This window comes from Aricia agestis, chromosome 22 (assembly GCF_905147365.1).
Source record: "Aricia agestis chromosome 22, ilAriAges1.1, whole genome shotgun sequence".
Taxonomy (NCBI): Eukaryota; Metazoa; Arthropoda; class Insecta; order Lepidoptera; family Lycaenidae; genus Aricia; species Aricia agestis.
Genome location: NC_056427.1, coordinates 7,023,936 through 7,043,679, shown reverse-complemented (window position 1 = coordinate 7,043,679; position 19,744 = coordinate 7,023,936). Strand labels below are relative to the sequence as shown.

Here is a 19,744-nt window from a genome sequence, read left to right as displayed (position 1 = left end):
TTTAATGGCTGTTGGCTATAAATAACCATAATAAAATGCTAGTGTTAAGTATTAAATGACGAGAAAAAAAAATTCGTATGACGTTTCTCTCGGCGAAATTGACTACGTGACAAAACTCCAGACCCCCTCCCCCCCTCTCGTGACCGAGCGTAGTATTTTGAAGACCCCCCTCCCCCCCCTAAATGGGTCAGGTAGTATGGGTAAGCTTCCTAATGTACTAGCTGTGCCTTGCGGTGTTACCCGCGGTTTATAAGACGTACGTTACACGATCAGTTTTTCATTAATCTGATCCATCAATCTAACTGACGGAATACTGATGGTTATGGCGGCCATACACCATCCTTCCTATCATCCAATTGGATTGGCATGACAGTTGTACTTGACTGATTATGGTTAAAGTTAAAGAAAGTTAAAGTTATGGTTATAGTTAAGGCAAATTTAACCTTAACCTCAACTTTGACCACAGAATTTGTCAAAAGACGTTGCTGGTCCGACAAGGCTTTAAAAATGAACGTGGGCGGGGGCGCCCGGCGCTGCTGGTAAAGGAGAACTGTCAAAAATAGATTTTTTGTACTATGACACCAATAGTTCCTTTTTTCGCCACGTGCATTTAAAGCCTTGTCGAGCTCTATGGTTATGGTTAAATATGGCGTCCATTTTTTACTTAAACCAAAGATTTGACATTTTGCATGGTAGTTAAAGTTATAGCTAGTTACAGTTATAGTTAAAGTAAGTTGGTGCAACCCACCCTAAGGTTGCAATTTGATAATGATGAGAAGAATGCAGAAATCTAGCTCTTTCCACACCATACTTAGTACTTACTCAATGTTAAAGAATGTTATGACTTATGACACCTAAGTTATTTTTCAATGAATCAACTTACAAAGTATTTTATGATTAATCTTATAGCTCCTTAATCCTTATAACATAGCCAAGATCTTAACTATCTGTAATCATAGTTTTTTCATAAAGATGATGTTTAAAAACCCATGGTTTTATCTGAAAGACATGCTACAGATTTCTCAATCAATATGATACCATTCAATAATTGTTTTTAATATCTCCCTTACTAATAATATACTTAGGGCCTGTTTCACCACTTCCTGATTAGCGTCGAAAAGGCTAACCACCACTTAACTTGACAGTTAAAGTATGGAAAATCTGTCAAAAAAGTCGTGAATAGCAAATTCGCCACTTTACCAGAAAGTGGTGAAACAGGCCCTTAATATTCATACTAATATTATAATTATGCGAAAGTCTATTGACTTTCGCATAGTTATGATATTAGTCAATACTCTATGTATTACCTCTTCACGCCCAAACCACTGACGCCATTTTGCTGAAATTTGATTGGAGATGATTCACATATTATATAGGACACTTTTATCCCGGATAAATGTACGGTTCCCGTGCGATGAACGAATTTTGGCGCAACGGAGTTAAGGGCTTCATCTTGTAATGTATTCAAATTTTCTTAGTCCCTTACTCCTTAGGTTGGGTTGCACCAGAGGCGTGGTTAAAGTTATGGTCAAAGTTATGGTTATAGTTAAGGCTAATTTAGCTTTAACCTTAACTTTGACCACAGAATTTGACAAAAGACGTTGCTGGTCCGACAAGGCTTTATAAGAACGTGGGCGGGCGCGCTGCTGGTAAAGGAGAACTGTCAAAATGTCGTTTTTGTATGATGACAGCGTTAGTTCCTTTTTTCGCCACGTGCATTTAAAGCCTTCTCGAGCCCTATGGTTATGGTTTAACAGGGCGTCTTGATGGGGTCCATTTTTAACTTTAACCAAAGATTTGACATTTTGCATTGTAGTTATAGTTAAAGTTACAGTTATAGCTAAAGTAAGTTGGTGCAACCCAGGGTGGGTAAGGTACTAATTTTTACCCTTGAATATACATAGAAACGGCACATATTTGTCTAGCCCATGCTATGTACATAATGGACATGAAGACACACCTAAAATTGTGGCTTAGGTAATTAAATTGTTTACATAATTTTTAATATACTAATGTCTGACAACGCCTAACGAAATGGTTTAATGTGTCAAGTACATAAATCATCATGTTTTTAGGGTTCCCTACCCAAAAGATAAAAACTATTACTAAGGCTTCGATATATGTCTGTCCGCCTGTCTGTCTCCAGGCTGTATCTCAAGAAACGCTATGGCTAGATTTCTGAAATTGTCACAGATTATGTTACAATATCTGTTGCCGCTATAACAACAAATACTAAAAACAAAAGGAATTAAATATTTAAGGGGGGCTCCCATACAAAAACACATTTTATACCTATTTTTGCTCTATAATGGTACGGAAACCGTGCGAGTCAACTTGCACTTGGCTAGTTTTTTATTATATTACCGAGCTATATTATTATACTTAATGATGCTTGGTCTGCCTGAAAAACATTTTATTTGTAGTCAGCTGAGGTATACAATATAAGGTCACTTACTATGAAAACTCTTGAGGCATTCAGAATATTATTATAGAACATTTTCAAGTTTTTCTAAAATTGCATTTAAATACCTAACCTTCAACTAGGCATAATAAATTAAAAAGTTCAAATGTCATGACACAGAAAAGGCGGTAAATGTTTAAAAATAGAACACCGCTAAACCGCTGGTCTCTAATTGTTGGACCTTCATTCAATCAACATTCGTACATGTTAATTGCAATAATTCATAGTCATCAAACTTTAGATTAGACTTATCTACATAATCATAGATAATATTATACAGCTGAAGAGTTTGTTTGAATGCGCTAATCTCAGAATCTATAGAATATAGATAATAAATTGTAAATTATATTTTGATCTCTAAGGTGTGTGGTGAGAGTACCGACGAATCTTCTGTCGACTTTCGAGGCGCCGGAGTTCTGGCCGATGGATGTAGTCTATCGGAGGTTCCGGGGGAGACTCCGGAACGAAGCGAGTCACGTCGCCGGCAAAATGTGACAGTGTTAGTTTTTAAGTATATATAAAATATGTATGTTAGTTTTAAGGTATTTATTATATAATTATATGTATGTTAGATTTAAGGTATTTGTTATATGGGCCTCTGATGCCTGAATTAAATGATTTGATTTGATTTGATTTGATTAAGGTGTTTGTTAGAGACTAGACTGGGCAAAGGCCAATGATTTTTTTTACATCCGAAAGTGTGTGTCTGTCTGTTACCTGTTCACACCCAAACCGCTGAACCGATTTTGCTGAAATTTGTTATGCGGATACTTTGAATCCCGGGAAAGGAGATAGGATACTTTTATCCCAGAAAAATGTTATGATAAAAATGTTAACGTGCAATAAACTTTATTGTGGTGTAAAGGAGTTGCGGACGTCATCTAGTAATTAATAATTTGTGCCTTCAATACAAGGGAATAACAATTACATACTCTCAAAATATTTCCTTTTATGTTCTTCTTCTTCTTTTAAAAAATGGCCGCCTCGGTGAGTTGCCAATGTCAGAGTGGCTTAAAGGACTTTGCTCTATGTAGCGAAGGTCTGGTGAAGTAACAAGACGTGTACGGTTACAAAACAAAATTACATATTAACAGAAGGTACGAATTGTTTACTAAATTAAGAGTTCATGTTCCACAGGATATTCATAAATTTATTATCTAGGTCACACAACTCCTACACATACAAAACATAGGGTAAATGACTAGTACATTGGACAGTACTAGTCATTGGACAGAGCATAAAAGCACAATATTTATTATTGTTGTTTTAAAAACTGCCTGTTTTTAAAGTAAAAGAACACCTGATTTTTAAGAAAAACAAGTAGTATTTAAAGCAACCTTACTAAATATAGTATTTTTGTGCTCTGCCCAATGACTAGTACTGTCCAATGACTAGTCATGTTCACCCTATATATCTGGGTACAAAACACATTTTACTGTCCACCAACTATGTAGGGGTAAGTTCTACTATCCAACTGGATCAGAAGTAGAGTATGTATGTATAACTGTTTTTACTCGATGCAGCCTGAATGGCTTGATGGATTTTAGCTTGAGAAGTATCATTAGGTAATGTGTTTACTATGATCAAGACGTGCTTGCTTGTACTTGTGCCCAAGTGAGGGCACAATATAAGTCACTTCCTTTATTTGTTGCCTCATGTCATGCACTCATGACTTAGTAATGACTGGCAATATAATATTACAAGCATGCTCATCAAAAAGTATAAGCAAAGTCTTTTCCTTTACTCTTCTCTCCAAAGGGCTAAGTAACATAACAATGGACCACCAGTATGCTCATCATACAAGGCATAGGCATGTACCAATGAGACATTTTCAGTTCTTAAGTACATAATATGGACGCTCATAATATGGTAAAGGAAAACATTGTGAGGAAAAGTACACAGACCTAGAAAAGTCAGTCCCAGACGTATTGACCTGTTCATCTGTTTATTAAATCTTATCCCAGGCACTACAGTATTTGAAGAGTGGTTACTTCACTCTGAAAATACTTTATAAATCATCCACAGCATATACGAAAGTCTGGTAAAGCATTGAGTTAAAAAGACTTGACAATAAAAGAATGTCCCACATCTAAGTTGTGAAACAACACTGCAAATACTACATAGAATAGTGTTCCAAATATAGCCTTAGCATTTTAAAAGATAGATAAATTATTAATAGTATGGGAGCTCTAGAACTTTTTTGATTACTATCATGCAAATTTTTTGTGAGTAACTTCATTTTGATAAGACAAACAACATTTTTATCTGCGAAAAATCTTGAAAGTGATATATCTAACAGAAATAGAAAGGATTTTATACTTTAATTTGATGGTCCTAAAATATGTATTGTTCTATTTGTACGAGAATGTTACTCTTAAATTGTATAATTATTATTAACCTATCAAAATACAAAAAATCAGCTGGTTAGGGTTCTGTTTTAGGAATCTGTAATAAACAAAACATAGTAATAAAAAATGTGTTCAAGTGCTCCCTGACTATAAAGCTATAGTACAAGTACCGTACCTATTGTTTTGTTTTCAATTGAGTGACAGGACAGATTTCCTACTTTATTGCTATCCTTGTTTGCAGAGAATAACAAAATTATTAATTCCAGGAAATTAATAAACAAGTTATGTGGGTTATGGCCAGTCATTAATCTAATATGAAGTTACATATTAAAGCGATTCCATTAAAATAGGGGCGCGCGAGTATTACTCATAACACCTTTGGGAGAATTTGAAGGACATTCTTCGAAATATTACGCATCGAATATGTTCGATTTTCGAAAATAGGAGTTCTAAGAACAGATAAATAATAAAAATAACTTTTTAAAGTGGTAAACGTCGTGTGGGGTAGGACCAAAGATAGACATCCAAAAAATCGATAAGGGACCTCGGCCAATCATTTTTCTCCGAGTTGCAGCCTTTTTTTAATGAATTGGATTGTTTCTCGTGTTAATTAGTACTTTTCATCCCCTTCGCCATTCATAAATGTATACATTTATGCAAATAAAATCGATGTTCAGCAATTGTTTACATTGCTCATCGCAAACAGATGCTGGGCATGTTGAAAATATTCCCGTTTATAAATAGAACCGACGGGAGTGAAGCAGTTTATTCTACAAAAGGTGCATTTTATCGACCATACGTACCTCATTTTGAAGCTCGATTTTTATCGCAATCAATCCTTATGCACTATTGCACGACACGCAATTGTTCACACAACACCTGCATTTCACAAGCACAGACCGACATTTCTCTCTCAACAGTAATATACCGTCCCAAAAGGAGCCATCGCCAAAATAATACGGAACTTTTACGGGTCCTTTGCTTATTTCCAGCCACTATGGACGCGAGGACTGCGCGACGGGTCGCTGCTGCCAGCGAATTAAATGGAATAACTTATTACCGATTCACCGGGTCACACACCCTCGTAATACGCTGAAATTATATTGCACGCGAAATATTTTAAACCACACCAACAGCACAAAAGTTTAACACACGATATTACGCTCGCACAAATAAAACGAGTCCAAAGCTTTTCTCGACACAACGTGTGCAAATCGGTCTTTATCCGGAAATAAATTTATATTTTCGCCCTTATTTAGATGACAACCAAACTTGGTCGAATTATACCGTATCCTCAACAGAGACCAATCACCTTTCAAGATATTGCTCGCTTCTTTGCATTTTGAGGTATGCATTGCCATCTATTGGGTAATAAATGAAACTGTAGCTCTGGCAGCTTCAGACAAAATGTTGCCAAATTATTTTCAAACATTTTCCCGTTTGAAAGGGGAAACTTCTTAACATGTTAACGTTTCTCTCTAAAATAAATCCATACTTTACTAATATATTACTAATGTTATAAATGCTCAAGTGTGCCTTGTTACCTCTGTCAGTCTGTTACCTCTTCACGCCCAAACTGATTTTGCTGTAATTTGGTATGGAGATACCTTGAGTCCCGTCCCGAGAAGGACATAGAATACATTTCATCCCGGAATAATGTACGGTTTGGCGCGCGTGCTTAACGAATTTTGGCGGACGTCATCTAGTCAAAATCTATCTATATATGGGTTTATAAAATGAATTTTCAATTGTGTTAGTAACGCTATAACTCGATAACGGTTGGACCGATTTGGCTAATTTTAGTCTTATTAAATTATCGTGGAAGTCCAGGGAAGGTTTATATAAGTGACACATAAGTTCACTGGGACATCTAGTCTAGTCTAGTTATATATAAAAATGGATTTTCAATCGTGTTAGTAACGCTTAAACTCGAAAACGGCTGAACATATTGGGCTAATTATAGTCTTAAAATATTCGGAGTCCAGGGAAGGTTTTAAAGTGACATGATGTTCACTGGGACAGCTAGTAAAAAATAAAAAACCTACTAAAATCACTAATATGTCAGTATAAACATAGAGGAATTAATTATAAAAAACACACCATCTAGTTGACGCCAAGAAATACTACTACTACGACACTTTTGTGGAATTGTAATATAATGTCATGTATTTAAACGTCCGGTAGATGTCACTGCTATATCTGAATGACTGAATGAAATGATGAATACTATCAACGCCCTCTGCCCCTACTATGCAGGTAACAACTTGTTCTGTCTAGCCCCCTTTCGCATCGCGCGATAAGGAACTTCGTATAAACACAATAAACAAAATATAATTTCTAGAAATACCATTCGCAATGTCTCATGCAGCCTGCATGAGACAAAAGACTGTCTGGTCTGGGACCTTCATGTAGGGGCATAAAAATAATAATATTATGTCAAATGGCGCAAAAATGTTTTTGGATTTAATAGAAGTCGGATGGAAATCTAACCTGTCAGTGTTGAATTGAAAGCACAGAATATTAGTGTTATATATTCCGTGGTTCATGGTTGAAAGCATTAGCATTAGCTCCGTGGTTGAAAGCCACCCCGATCTTTTAAAATGAAAAAATGCGAATAGTTAATAATGTGTACACTGCTATAAGTATACTGCTTTTATTTTCTTTGTATAAAACCTACATGCACTTTAAAAGAAATTCAAACAAGAAAAACAGCGATTATTAGATAATAGATATTTTAAATTTTTATTCTCGCCTTTTGTCACTTTCATAAAATGACGTTATTATTGTGGGTAATTTTTTTCAAATAGAATGGCAACATTTTACTCCAATTTCCATAGAGATTAGAGACTCCATTATTTTCATTGACAGGACGAATTCCCAAAAAACATTTCAGTCTGTTTTCATTTTTATAAACAATTGCTGTTACGAAAACGCAAAAAGAATGGTGGGCGCAATGCCTGTTAATGTGATACCAAAATTTTGCAACGGCGCCATGGATACTCACAACGGGGGCGATGACTTGGACACACAGGTATTCGTCGGTAGCAGGATAAAATGCAACGAAGACTTCGGCACCGTGAAGTATATTGGAGAAGTGCAAGGCTACAAAGGTGTGTGGTACGGCGTGGAATGGGACAACGCTGAGCGCGGAAAACACGATGGCTGCGTCGAAGACATCCAGTATTTCAAGACTACGAAACCTGGGGCTGGTTCTTTCATTCGTCCCAACAAGATAAGTCCGTTTAAAACCTGCGCAGAGGCTATTAGAAGATACTACGGCGATCGCGAGGTGAGAATTCCAAATTCAAAATTATTTTTTTCTGTTTTTTTTTCTAGAAACGACAAAGACATTGAGTCATACCCTCCTACACATCTGATCAAGTATTTATTAACAAACAATGTTTATTATGGATAAAGAATGTCTACTTTGATATTGTACAGCGCAAATCAAGATTTCTTTAGCTAACTATAGCAAAATCCACTAGATAATAATAACTCCCACACCAGTTTCAGTTTCGGTGACAGTGGCCTTTTATTGAAACCAGGCCAGTTACGGAGGAGTAATTTTATAGTGCTTAAGTATGTGCACAGTACACAGCACTCTATTCCGTTTATATCATAACCCAGTAGGACAGAAGACGGACACAATTGGCGAGAGATCAGGTGCAGGACTGACTTTTTAGTATATAGATTTTGACATTATAGTAAGGATATTATTTTGGATATTCTATTTCAGGATGAGTCTGTGGCTGCTCACCGCAGAACCGTCATCAATGAATGGAAGAGGGAGATGGGTGCTCCATTCATTGAGATGGTGGGATTTGAGAAGATCCATCAGAAACAGTAAGTTATAGTATAAAATGGTTGCTGTAATGCATTTGTGTATTTAGTATTTACCCATTTTTTTTTGTAGTAACTAATGCAGTCTTGTTCTAAATGATGTAATGAACATGACTGCAATCTGCATTCATAACTCAATATGTATTTTTTTTTGTGGGATGATACAGAAATGCTTAACATTCTCAATACATGCTTTTACTTGAATACTGCCCAGTTACTTAAATAATGGAAAATTATTCTTGTTTAATTTTTTATTATTTAGGTAACTAGCTTGTCATAATGTACGCTTAAGAGGGCGACTAACCCTAAAAATCAAACATTTGTCTTTCTCTCTTCACACTCACGCACTCTTTCATAGTGAAAAAGGATGACGCGGATTCATCACCAAATTAGTTTTTTCTCAATAACTCAATAAATATACAACATTTTAAAAATCCAGTAGGTCGGTTTCCCAATGATAGAATTTTATACAATGTTTTAAAATATTAACTTAGTTCAATGCATAGTTATGGCAATAAATGAAAAATTCGTGAAAATTAGATTCATTGTGATTTTTTTTCTATCGAGAAAATTTTATGATATCATGTTTTTGCTCAGATCGAATTCTTAGAAATATAATGTAGTATCTAATTTTAGAAAATGAAACAATTCGGGGCTTGTTTTCAAGTACACAAATTAATTTAAGATTTTATAAACCTAAAATTTTGGGTTGTCGTCCCCTGAAGTCTAAACTTTTCTAGGCTCTTTATCTTACTATTTATCAATTTTCCAGAAAATTCGACCGTCTACAAGATGTATGCGTTCATGATCTCAATGTGTCACGAGCTGGTGATGTGGCGGAGCTGTGCCCGAACATCCAGAGCTTGGACATCAGCTGCAACCTGTTCAGCAACTGGCGCGAGGTGATTCAGCTGTCTGCGCAGCTGCCGCACTTGGTAGACCTGGATCTGAGGTGAGTATAGGTGGCTCCACCGACATAGATCAAGATAGATACCGCATGTCGCTCAATTTGTTTGAAAACGAGCGTGCCACTTTTTCATAGCTACTGTGTCATACGACGATAAGAAAAGTGCCCGTTATCTAGGCCACTGGCCAATGTTTCTATTTGTATTTCTACAGCTCAATACGGCACTTTGAGGCATTTTTAAAATTCCGATTGACGTCCGATTCCGATAGCAGACTAAAGAACAGACTTTCGAAAGACGAGCATTGTTCGTCGTTTGGGAGCGATATGGCACGCGTAGTACATACACATGCGGTATCTATCACGATCTATGTCTGTGGGTTGCTCACAAATTTAGGAGCGCCCCATGGTTCTTCGAAATACAATAAAATGCTCCTTTTTAAGCCTTTTCATTTGATATATTGTTTGGATGTGCTACAGCTTGAGTATGGGTTCCATACAATAATGCCCCTTGTGCCTTAATTATATATGATGACGTAATCATTTTCAAAACTTTTTAACTCTCTGATAGCACTATAAGAGAAATTGAATTATTGACAGGTAGTGGCCCTACCTAATTGGTTGCTAACTAGCTAACTTTGTATTGACTAAAATACTTTTATGTTACAGCAAGAATCGTATGGCCATCGACATGCCTGAAGACACTTTAAAACAACTGTCAATCCACTTCAACCATCTCGAGAAACTGAACCTGTCCGTCTGTGACTACGAGTGGTCAGACATCCTGGCCTTATCACACCTCTGGCCAAACATCACCGAGTTGGTGGCGGCTTACAACAGAATCAAAAGAATCATTCCCCCGGAGAATACTCTACAGAACCTTACAACTTTACGCTTGGACGGAAACCCGATAGAGTCCTGGTACGAAGTGATAAATCTTGGTTGGCTGAGCCTGAAAGTATTGAGTTTGAACGACTGTGTCATAAGTGAGATAAGATTCAACGACCAGCCGGGCTCCAAAGTGGATGTATTGGAGAATTTGGAGGTGCTGTTTTTGAACCGGAATAAAATTAGTGATGTAAGTGATTTAGAATATTTGTTTCGAAGAATTCCATCTTCGGAAGCATCTACATATAAAATTTCATAAAAATGCTAGCAACTGTTGCTGAATAGCCGGGTCCACACTAGACGATCCAACGCGCTCCGATCGCGCGTGGCATGAAGCGCGTTGCACGGAGCGTTTGGTGTAGACGTGCAGCTGGGCAATCGCGATAAATTTTTTCAACTGAAGCGCAAATGAAACTCGGACGTTGATAGACTTTTGGTACGATTCGGTATCGCGCTAACGTTTTGACAGCTAGTTGAGACGTTACTGAACCTCAGCCCAAGCGCAAACGCTGGCAAAACAAAAAGTTGATACAATGCTACTTCTACTCACACGTTTCTGAAACCAGGGATTGAATAACCGAAAAATATCGGTAAAAAAGGTTAACGGTATGACGTCATACCTTTAAATTACGATAGCCTTAAATAACGGTACCGCTATTTTTCGGTATTGCAAAATTACGGTACCAATATTTTTTTTCGATACCTAAACCTGTAAAATAAAGGTATAGTGCGGAACGGCAACATCGCAATTCGCAAGCGAGCCGGATTGCGCGGTGCGGCGCGGCGTTGTCAACAAACAACCGATGTTTTTAAAAACCTATAGACTGACTTCTATCCTGCCTGCCGCGCCGCGTAGGCTGTCAATAATTTGCGTGTGTACTTTGTTAAAAGAACGAGTAGACCAAGATGGATAAAAGTAAGTAAATACTTTTTTATTACTAATGATTACATTAGTGTCATCACTAGGTAGGGGGGGGGGTCCGAGATTGTTTTTAAAGAGGGTCGCAGACTGTTGAAAGAAAAATTAATACAAATTACAAACTACATATAGGTACAAAAGATTCGGTTTTTGAACGAACCTTTTGTATCGAACGTCGAAAAAATCGTGACGGGATCACAAGACTTTTTACTTAACTTTTTGGCTTTTTCGTTGCGACATAAAAAAAGTTGAGAAATGATGATCTACAGTTAATCTTTGTTCGTTTATTTATACGAACATACGAACTTAAGTGTATATGTCACCATACAATTGTAAAAACCGTTAAATTGTAAAATAACTAACGAGATTGTAAAAATATGTCGAAAGACTCATGTTATACACAATATACATATTTATAATCTAACGTAAAATAATGTGTTAAAATAATAAATTATAGGCAGCTTATTCGCGTCCGAAGTCTATCAACATTTTACAATTTCACTAGTTGTATAATAATCTAAAGGTTTTTACAATTTTACGGTGACATATATAAACTTACTTTAAATTTGATACCAGCCAACTTGAGCGTGAGTTTTAATTTTTACCCGAATTTTTTTTTTTCAGAATCAGCAATAAAACGTCATCACTCGCCAGACATTTTAGGGGATTCGGAGCGACCACTGTCCCCCTCCGTTCTCCATCCTAAAATAGCTAAACATTTGGAATACAACACCAAAAAACATGAACCTGAATGTTACCACTGCGTAGCAATCAAACAAGAAGAAAAGGACCAAAGAAATGACATTTTTAGCTTACTTATAAAAGAAGAAATGAAAAATATAGAACTTTGTATGAGAACTCGTGTGTATTCAAGAATCTTTGTATTTCTACATTCCTTGGAAGGGAAGCACAACAAAAACGTTCCATTGACTGACTCTGAAGTAGATGGTTAAGAAATAGTGCCTACATACTACATAATTTTGTTAAACTAATACTAAAATAACTACTATTAATTAAAATGCTGACTGATTATTAAATAATAATAAACAAATTCTGTAACAATGTTTTATTTTAATCGATCACAATAATACAAAAATCAAAACACCAAGTATTTTCTTTAAATTGTGATTTTTATACGATTAAGGCGAGGCCTACTTTTTAATTTCCCGTCACCTAGTCGGAGTTCGATTACGAAGTGGAAAAAAAAATGGGATAAAGTACACAATTCTTGACACGTCATGAACCGTATACGTGTATATATATATATATATATATATATATATATATATATATATATATATATATATATATATATATATATACTAGATGTCCCACGCGGCTTCGCCTGCGTAAATTAGAAATTTTACAGAATCCGTAGGTACATTTTCCCATAAAAAATATTTCCCCCGTTTTTCCCACATTTTCCTGAGTTTCTTCTGTCGTATTAGTCTTAGAGTAATAATATAATATAACCTTCTCGATAAATGATGAGTCTTACTCGATAAATGATCTATCTAACACTGAGATAAGTTTTTAAATCGGACCTGTAGTTTCTGAGATTGACGCGTTCAAGCAAACATACTCTTCAGGTTTATAATATTAGGTAGATATAGATTTTTTTTAATTATCGCTTGACAAACTCGAGTCTCGATCTAAAAGACTATGAAATGGTATAATATGGTAGTGATGATGATGATGATGATGAAGAATGTAATTTGCATAGTAGCATATGCTTTCTGTTCTTAAAACAACGCCGAAACTCCCAAACTTGTATCTATAAAGAATCAGGAATTCTCTCAGCACCTTCCGAACCACGGTATACCAGGTATATCTCGGTGCAAAATCTTACTTGTTGGTAGCATATGCTTAGAATACTTCTCACGAAACCGAAGTCACCATATGTTTCCCTATAAGTTTTGAGGAGTTCCCCCGATTACTTATGGATCCTTCATCAGATCACCACTTTTCTGAATATAATACCAAATTGGGATGATACCCTATATATAATCGTAGAATATAAGAAAACGAACATAACACCTCCCCCATTTTGAAAGTCGGTTAAAATTGTAGCCTATGTGTTATTTATTTAATATTTTAATCAGCACATGAATTGAATAACAAATTTTTTTTCAAATTAATCGTAGCACCATCTGTCAGGACAAACTAAAATTGAAATAGAATAATATTGAATGCGATGATAGCGCTGTCCGCCGGATCTAATGTAAAACATTCCAAAATCAACAACTCCTTATAAATAAGAAATTAATTGAAAAAACATTTTCCAGTAGACCAAACTGTAAATCTAAACCATTCTCGAATCTCCACGAACACACACAAAAAATTTCATCAAAATTGGTCCAGTCGTTTAGGAGGAGTTCAGTCACATACACACGCACTCAAGAAATATATATATTAAGAAGATATATATATATATATATATATATATATATATATATATATATATATATATATATATATATATATATATATATATATATATATATATATATATATATATATATATGTCATATGTAAAATAACTAACGAGATTGTAAAAAATATGTCGAAATATTTATAACTGTATATTTATAATGTAACGAAAAAAATGTGTTAAATTAGGCAGAATATTCGCGTCCAAAGTCTATCAACATTTTACAATTTTACTAGTTTTATTACAATCTAACGGTTTTAACAATTTTACGGTTACATATATATGAAATATAAGTAAAACAATCATAAAATCTCCTCTTAAAAATTACACAATCTTCTAAAACGTAAATTTATATGCAGTACCATAAGTATATTTTTTTTTTGTTAAATAATTTATGTATTTATTTATTTATTTTTTATGAATTAATCTTGTTGCGAAGAAGATCACAAAATCGGTAAAATATTTTCTAGTGTTCATTTATTATTTCTTATTACTAAGATATCCTCGACGATATTTTCGTTTAAATTGTAACGTAAATTATTCATCACATATTTTAAAGAAGAAAAAAGGCGCTCCACGCTCACCTGCGTGGCTGGCACTCCTAACACCACCTTCGATAAAAGATATAGTTGAGGGCTGAGGCTCCAACAAAGCTTTCTTATGCCAAAATGATAATATATTTTCATTTGGTGGTAGACGGGTATGGTTGGAAAAATTTTGTAATAGATTTACGCATGTAAGTTGCAACTACCCCGGATTGTTCAAGTCTTTACATGATAAGTTTCGAGCTGGCAACCGCGCCGCCGCCGCGCCCGCGCCGCCCGTTGCGTAGGTACTCTGTATTTTTTCGGTACCGAAATGATTTTGGTTGGGGTACCAATATAATAAAGGTATAACGATACCATAAAAAAATTAAGGTATAATTTCATTATTTAGCGGTACCGGTACGGTAAATCGCTACCGTTTTGGCTCAACCTTTAAATCAAAGCGGTATCGTAATGTAATACCGGTATAATACCGGTATTACTGTACCGCTTTCAATCCCTGTCTGAAACGTTTCTTATTTTGGTGTGTTAAATTGACGAAAATCAATGGAAAAATATAACATAAGCTATAATCAAATTATAATATAAGCTTATATTTTACTTCAAAGCTGTAAAATAACACTACGGACTATTTGAGTTTTTTAGAAAGTGAATTGAATTTTGACATTACTTACTTCTTTACGTAAATGTTTTCCGCGCAACAAAAAACTTTTGTCGCAAGTCACAACTCACAAGTCACTATTGAACACTTAAGTATGGCGTTTGTAAAATATAGTAAAACAATATTATGAATTCACCTACGTAAATTAAAAACTCCAAGTAACATTCATATTAATTCATAACTAGGCACCAAAACAACTTCACTCGTGTCATGTTCATCCATATGTAAATAACTATTTGTCAATTGACCAATTAACGCATCGGAAAAAATTTATTCATATTTAAGCCAATCAAAATTAAATCAGAAGGGCGCTGATTGGTCCGCTGCAATGTCTGTCTAAAGGTCAAACGTTGTGCTTCGTTCGAGTTCCATCTAAGTTTGAGTTACGGTTGGAACGTTAGCACGATACTGAAATTTGTTCAGACGCAGCGGAACCGCTCCGTAACTGAACCACAACCAAAGCAAATGTGAACCTGAATTGAAACGTTTAAAAATAACGCGATTGCCCTGCTGCGCGCGATCCATGCGCAAGTTTTGGAGCGCACGCTCCCTGGCGCTCGCGATCCGTTCGTTGTAGGTTTTCTTGCCCGCTTCAAAGGTGCCTCAGTTACGTGGCGCGCGCGGTGTGGATGGTTATGTGATTCGAGCGATCCATCACACCATGGATATTTCGCAAAGTCGTCGTCTGATATCGCTTTATAAGGAGTTTAAAATATGTTTATGGGACCCAAAAGATGTTAATTTTATGAACACGATATCTCAAATTGATTAACATTCATTCTTGCAAAATTATGTTCAACAAGACTCCAAGCCGGTCTCCATATCGTGCAAGATGCTGACTGACTTGAATAACGGATCGCCTTCGGATGGCTTAGAGCGCATATTAGGATCGCAGTTTCCAAGTTCTTGGATCGGTCTAACGCTCTCCACGATCCACGCTACTCGATCCTAGATCGCGGATCGCGGGATCGCCGCTCCAAGATGGATCGTTTGGTGTGGACCCAGCTAATAATGAATTAGTGTGAACACTAATATTATAATTATGAACGTGTGTCTCTCTACCATTCTGCCTGTCTGACTGTGTGTTTCTTACCAGTCTCAAACTACTGATTTTGATAAAATTAGGCATGATACTTTGAGAAGGACATAGGATAGTTTTTATCCCGAAAAATATATATACAGTTTCCACGCGATAAACAAGGCACTGCGTAGCTAAGGTACCTACATGCAAACTTTAATCCAACTTGGCTCAGCGGTTTAAGAGGCAACAGTCAGACAGACACTCAAAAAAGTGAAAACTTCTATAGCGGCGTTGAGCTCTTTTGTGGGATCGGTAAAAACGGTGAAACTCGCGTCAGATTCTCGTGCTGATTGATAACCGTAAGACGGTTGGAGAGTAGTGTTGTAACATCGAAATCGATTAATCGAACAATCGATTGTTTTTTTTTCGATTGTCGATATTTTTTAATCGATTGCAAGGGTTTCGATTAATTAAAAAAGATTTTTTAAAAATCGATTTTCATAAAAAATGGGTAAAAATTTAATCGATTGTAAGGGTTTCGATTAATTAAAAAAATCGATTTTCATAAAAATGGGTTAAAAATTTAATCGATTGCAAGGGTTTCGATTAATTAAAAAATCGATTTTTTAAAAATCGTTTTTCATAAAAAATGGGTTAAAAAAAATAATGCACAACGTTAATAATCAACCGAAGCATGGCTCTCTCACATATAAACTTACACTTTCGTACAATTTCCCATTTATAATAATTTGTAATTGTCTAATTTAAATTATAAGTTTTTCTCATTTTTTTTTCTCTTTTCTTACAGTGGAGATCTCTATCTGAACTGAACAAACTGAAGTCGCTCAAGAAACTCTACTTCCTGAAGAATCCGATACAGGCTACGGAAGACTATGACACTGGCTCACAACTGATTATAGCTAAGATTGGCACACTACAGGTAAGCAATACACCGGATGCCGCCGGCGACTCCGTTGCGCCAAAATTCGTTTTTCGCTCGGGAACCGTACGTTTTTCCGGGATAAAAAGTATGCTATGTCCTTTCATGGGACTCAAAGTATCCAAACTAAGTTTCAGCAAAATCGGTTCAGCGGTTTGATCGTGAAGAAGCAGCAGATAGACACGCTTTCACATTCATAATTGTTTGTAATCTATACTAATATTATAAATGCGAAAGTATCTCTGTCTGTCTGTCTCGCTTTCACGTACATATTTCTATAAGAGGTGGTAGGTACCATGTTGAATTAAATTAAAAAAAAAAAAAAAAATATATATATATATATATATATATATATATATATATATATATATATATATATATAAGGGGTACCAGCCCTTAAATCAAAATACCCAAAACAGCCGTGCAGTGTGCACATAATATATATATATATAGGTTATAGGTTATAGGTTTTAAAAAGCTTTTGACACCAATTTTGTTGACACTGCGCGCTATAAACTGAAGTCCACGCGGACGAAGTCGCTGGCAACAGCTAGTCTCATATATAAATCCAGCCCAAAATGACTCTTGGTTTCAATGAAACTGGCCACCGAGTCATTACTACTCTTACATGATAAATCCTTTTCTTTTTCAGGAATTGAATGGATCAATAATAACGAGGGAACTGCGGCGAGGTGCAGAGTACGATTACATGAAGCGCTATGGGGCGGAGTGGAAGTTGGCGCGAAACGATCCGGCCAAGATGGCGGCGTTCGACATAGAACATTCCAGATTCGGGGAGCTCGTTGACAGTTAGTTTTTTTATTTGAAATTTTTGTGACACATGTCAGGGCTACAGTTTTTAGGGTTCCGTACCCAAAGGGTAAAAACGGGACCCTATAACTAAGACTTCGTTGTCTGTCCGTCTGTCGGTCTGTCTGACTGTCTGTAGACTGTATGTATATCTCCAGGCTGTAACTCAAGAACGGTAATAGCTAGAGAGTTGAAATTTTCACAGATTGTGTATATATGTTGCCGCTATAACAACAAATACTAAAAGCAAAATAAAATTAATATTTAAGGGAGGCTCCCATACAACAAACGTGATTTTTTTAGCCTTTTATGCTCAATACCAATAATAGCAATAGGTAGGTACTTGAATTTTTCACACAATCCATTGTTTTATGTGTACTTTAGTATTTAATAATAATATTTATATTTAATAAAAATTAAGAGGGGCTCCCATACAAAAAACACAAAATTTGGCCTATTTTTACTCTATAATGCGCCCTTCGTGCGCGAGTCCGACGCACTTGGCCGATTATTTTTATTTAATGCTACCGAGGCGTATGATATTCCTCAACTGATGAAAAAAATATAAGGACGGTGTGTGTGATGGCAAGTTTTTCGTTTGCAAGTAAAAGATACAAAATATAGCAATGGCTCAATAGACGACGTCCATATTAAAACATAATATTATCACGAAAATATTACCGTCGAGTCGCGTATCTGTGCATGTCCTAAAAGATTGATTTTTTTTTTACAGAATATGGTATACCAGATGACAGCCTACTCGTGAAACAGCCGAAATCCACAACACTTACCTCACAACTCCTAGAAGTCACACTCACAGACGAAAAGGGCAAAAGCATCAAGAAGAAATTCCCCGCGACCATGGCAGTTCAGAAGCTGGTAACACTGGTGCAGAGATTATTCGCAAAGGGCAACACTGGGGAGCTGTCACTGCATCTCATTGATGAACAGATGGACGGAGCAGAAATAACATTGGATAATGTTATGAAGGATCTCGCGTTTTTCTCAATCAAATCTGGTGACACCATACTCGTGAGGTTCAGATAAATGTTTTAAGAGAGTGCATTGAGCGACAGAGACAACATTTAGAAAGAGAGACAAAATTCATAACGAGATACTAATTCATAAAGAGAGACAAAGTTCATAAAGAGAGACATAATTCACAAAGACATACTATGATTAATGATTATATTAACACTTATAACTGTGGTGATTCAGATGCTTACTTTTTGGTAGCCGTTCAAAAGGAGGTAGGCTAATTTTGCTCTATTATATTCTGTCAAGGGCATTCAAGTTTCAATTTTAAAAAAACTTTACATAATATATAGAAGCTAGTAATCAAAAGTTATGAAATGTTGCCATATTATTTTATTTGTGTTGTCTTGTCGAAACTGTCAATTATTGTCAAAGAGGTTGTTGGATTATATTTATAAATAAATTCTTTTTTTTCGTTCAGTATTATGGGCAGCAAAATGAGGCTGTCATTGTATTGTGATTCGCCAACCTCCTTCCTTAAAAGACCATGGCAATAAATGTCTTAAGAGAATATTAAAACGATAATGGTATCAAAACCTCATGATTATTTTGTCTCTCTTATGCTAAGTACTCACATACGGTTTTGCTCGATAGTTTTACTCGAAATCGAGCAAAAACCACCGTGTGGACCGCAAAACTCACAGCTCGAAGGCTCGCATCGAGCCAGTTTTAAGGCTCGAATCGAGCCAGTTTGAAGGCTCGAATCGAGCCAGTTTGAAGGCTTGAATCGAGCCAGTTTAAGGGCTCAAATCGAGCCAGCTTGACAATTTTTTTGACACTAGTTTTTATTATTCGTAGCTGATTTCCTTCGAACTGGAGTAAAACTATCGAACAATGCTGAATGTGTGTACGAAAGCCCGAGCCGTGGTTTTTACTCAATATGATTGCTCGATCGAGCAAAACCGTATGTGAGTACTTACACTTACACATTTCTTTATTTA

The 19,744-nt window shown here is 35.9% G+C and overlaps 2 protein-coding genes across 2 annotated transcripts in view; one reads left to right on the top strand and one right to left on the bottom strand.

Moving 5' to 3' along the window:
* The window catches only part of LOC121738143 (protein enabled), a 68,152-nt gene extending 62,112 nt beyond the window's left edge, over window positions 1-6,040 (bottom strand). The window contains exon 1 of the mRNA XM_042130027.1: window positions 5,613-6,040. Coding sequence (XP_041985961.1) covers window positions 5,613-5,617 — 5 coding nt within the window. The 5' untranslated portion in view covers window positions 5,618-6,040. The remainder of the gene's footprint in view (window positions 1-5,612) is intronic.
* A 1,609-nt stretch (window positions 6,041-7,649) lies between these two features.
* LOC121738145 (tubulin-specific chaperone E) lies at window positions 7,650-19,409 on the top strand. Its single transcript, XM_042130029.1, has 7 exons — window positions 7,650-8,098; window positions 8,546-8,652; window positions 9,422-9,601; window positions 10,223-10,631; window positions 16,827-16,958; window positions 17,611-17,767; window positions 18,502-19,409. The coding sequence occupies exons 1-7, from the start codon at window positions 7,751-7,753 to the stop codon at window positions 18,813-18,815; spliced, it is 1,647 nt and encodes a 548-aa protein (XP_041985963.1). The 5' UTR covers window positions 7,650-7,750; the 3' UTR covers window positions 18,816-19,409.
* Window positions 19,410-19,744: the final 335 nt, after the last annotated feature.

What these genes read in the sequence shown, in the direction of transcription:
- LOC121738145 (XM_042130029.1), top strand. Translation starts at nt 7,751, where the DNA reads ATGGTGGGCGCAATGCCTGTTAATGTGATACCAAAATTTTGCAACGGC. An exon ending in TTGGTAGACCTGGATCTGAG is followed by an intron (nt 9,602 to 10,222) that starts GTGAGTATAGGT and finishes TTTATGTTACAG; the next exon opens with CAAGAATCGTATGGCCATCG. An exon ending in ACCGGAATAAAATTAGTGAT is followed by an intron (nt 10,632 to 16,826) that starts GTAAGTGATTTA and finishes CTTTTCTTACAG; the next exon opens with TGGAGATCTCTATCTGAACT.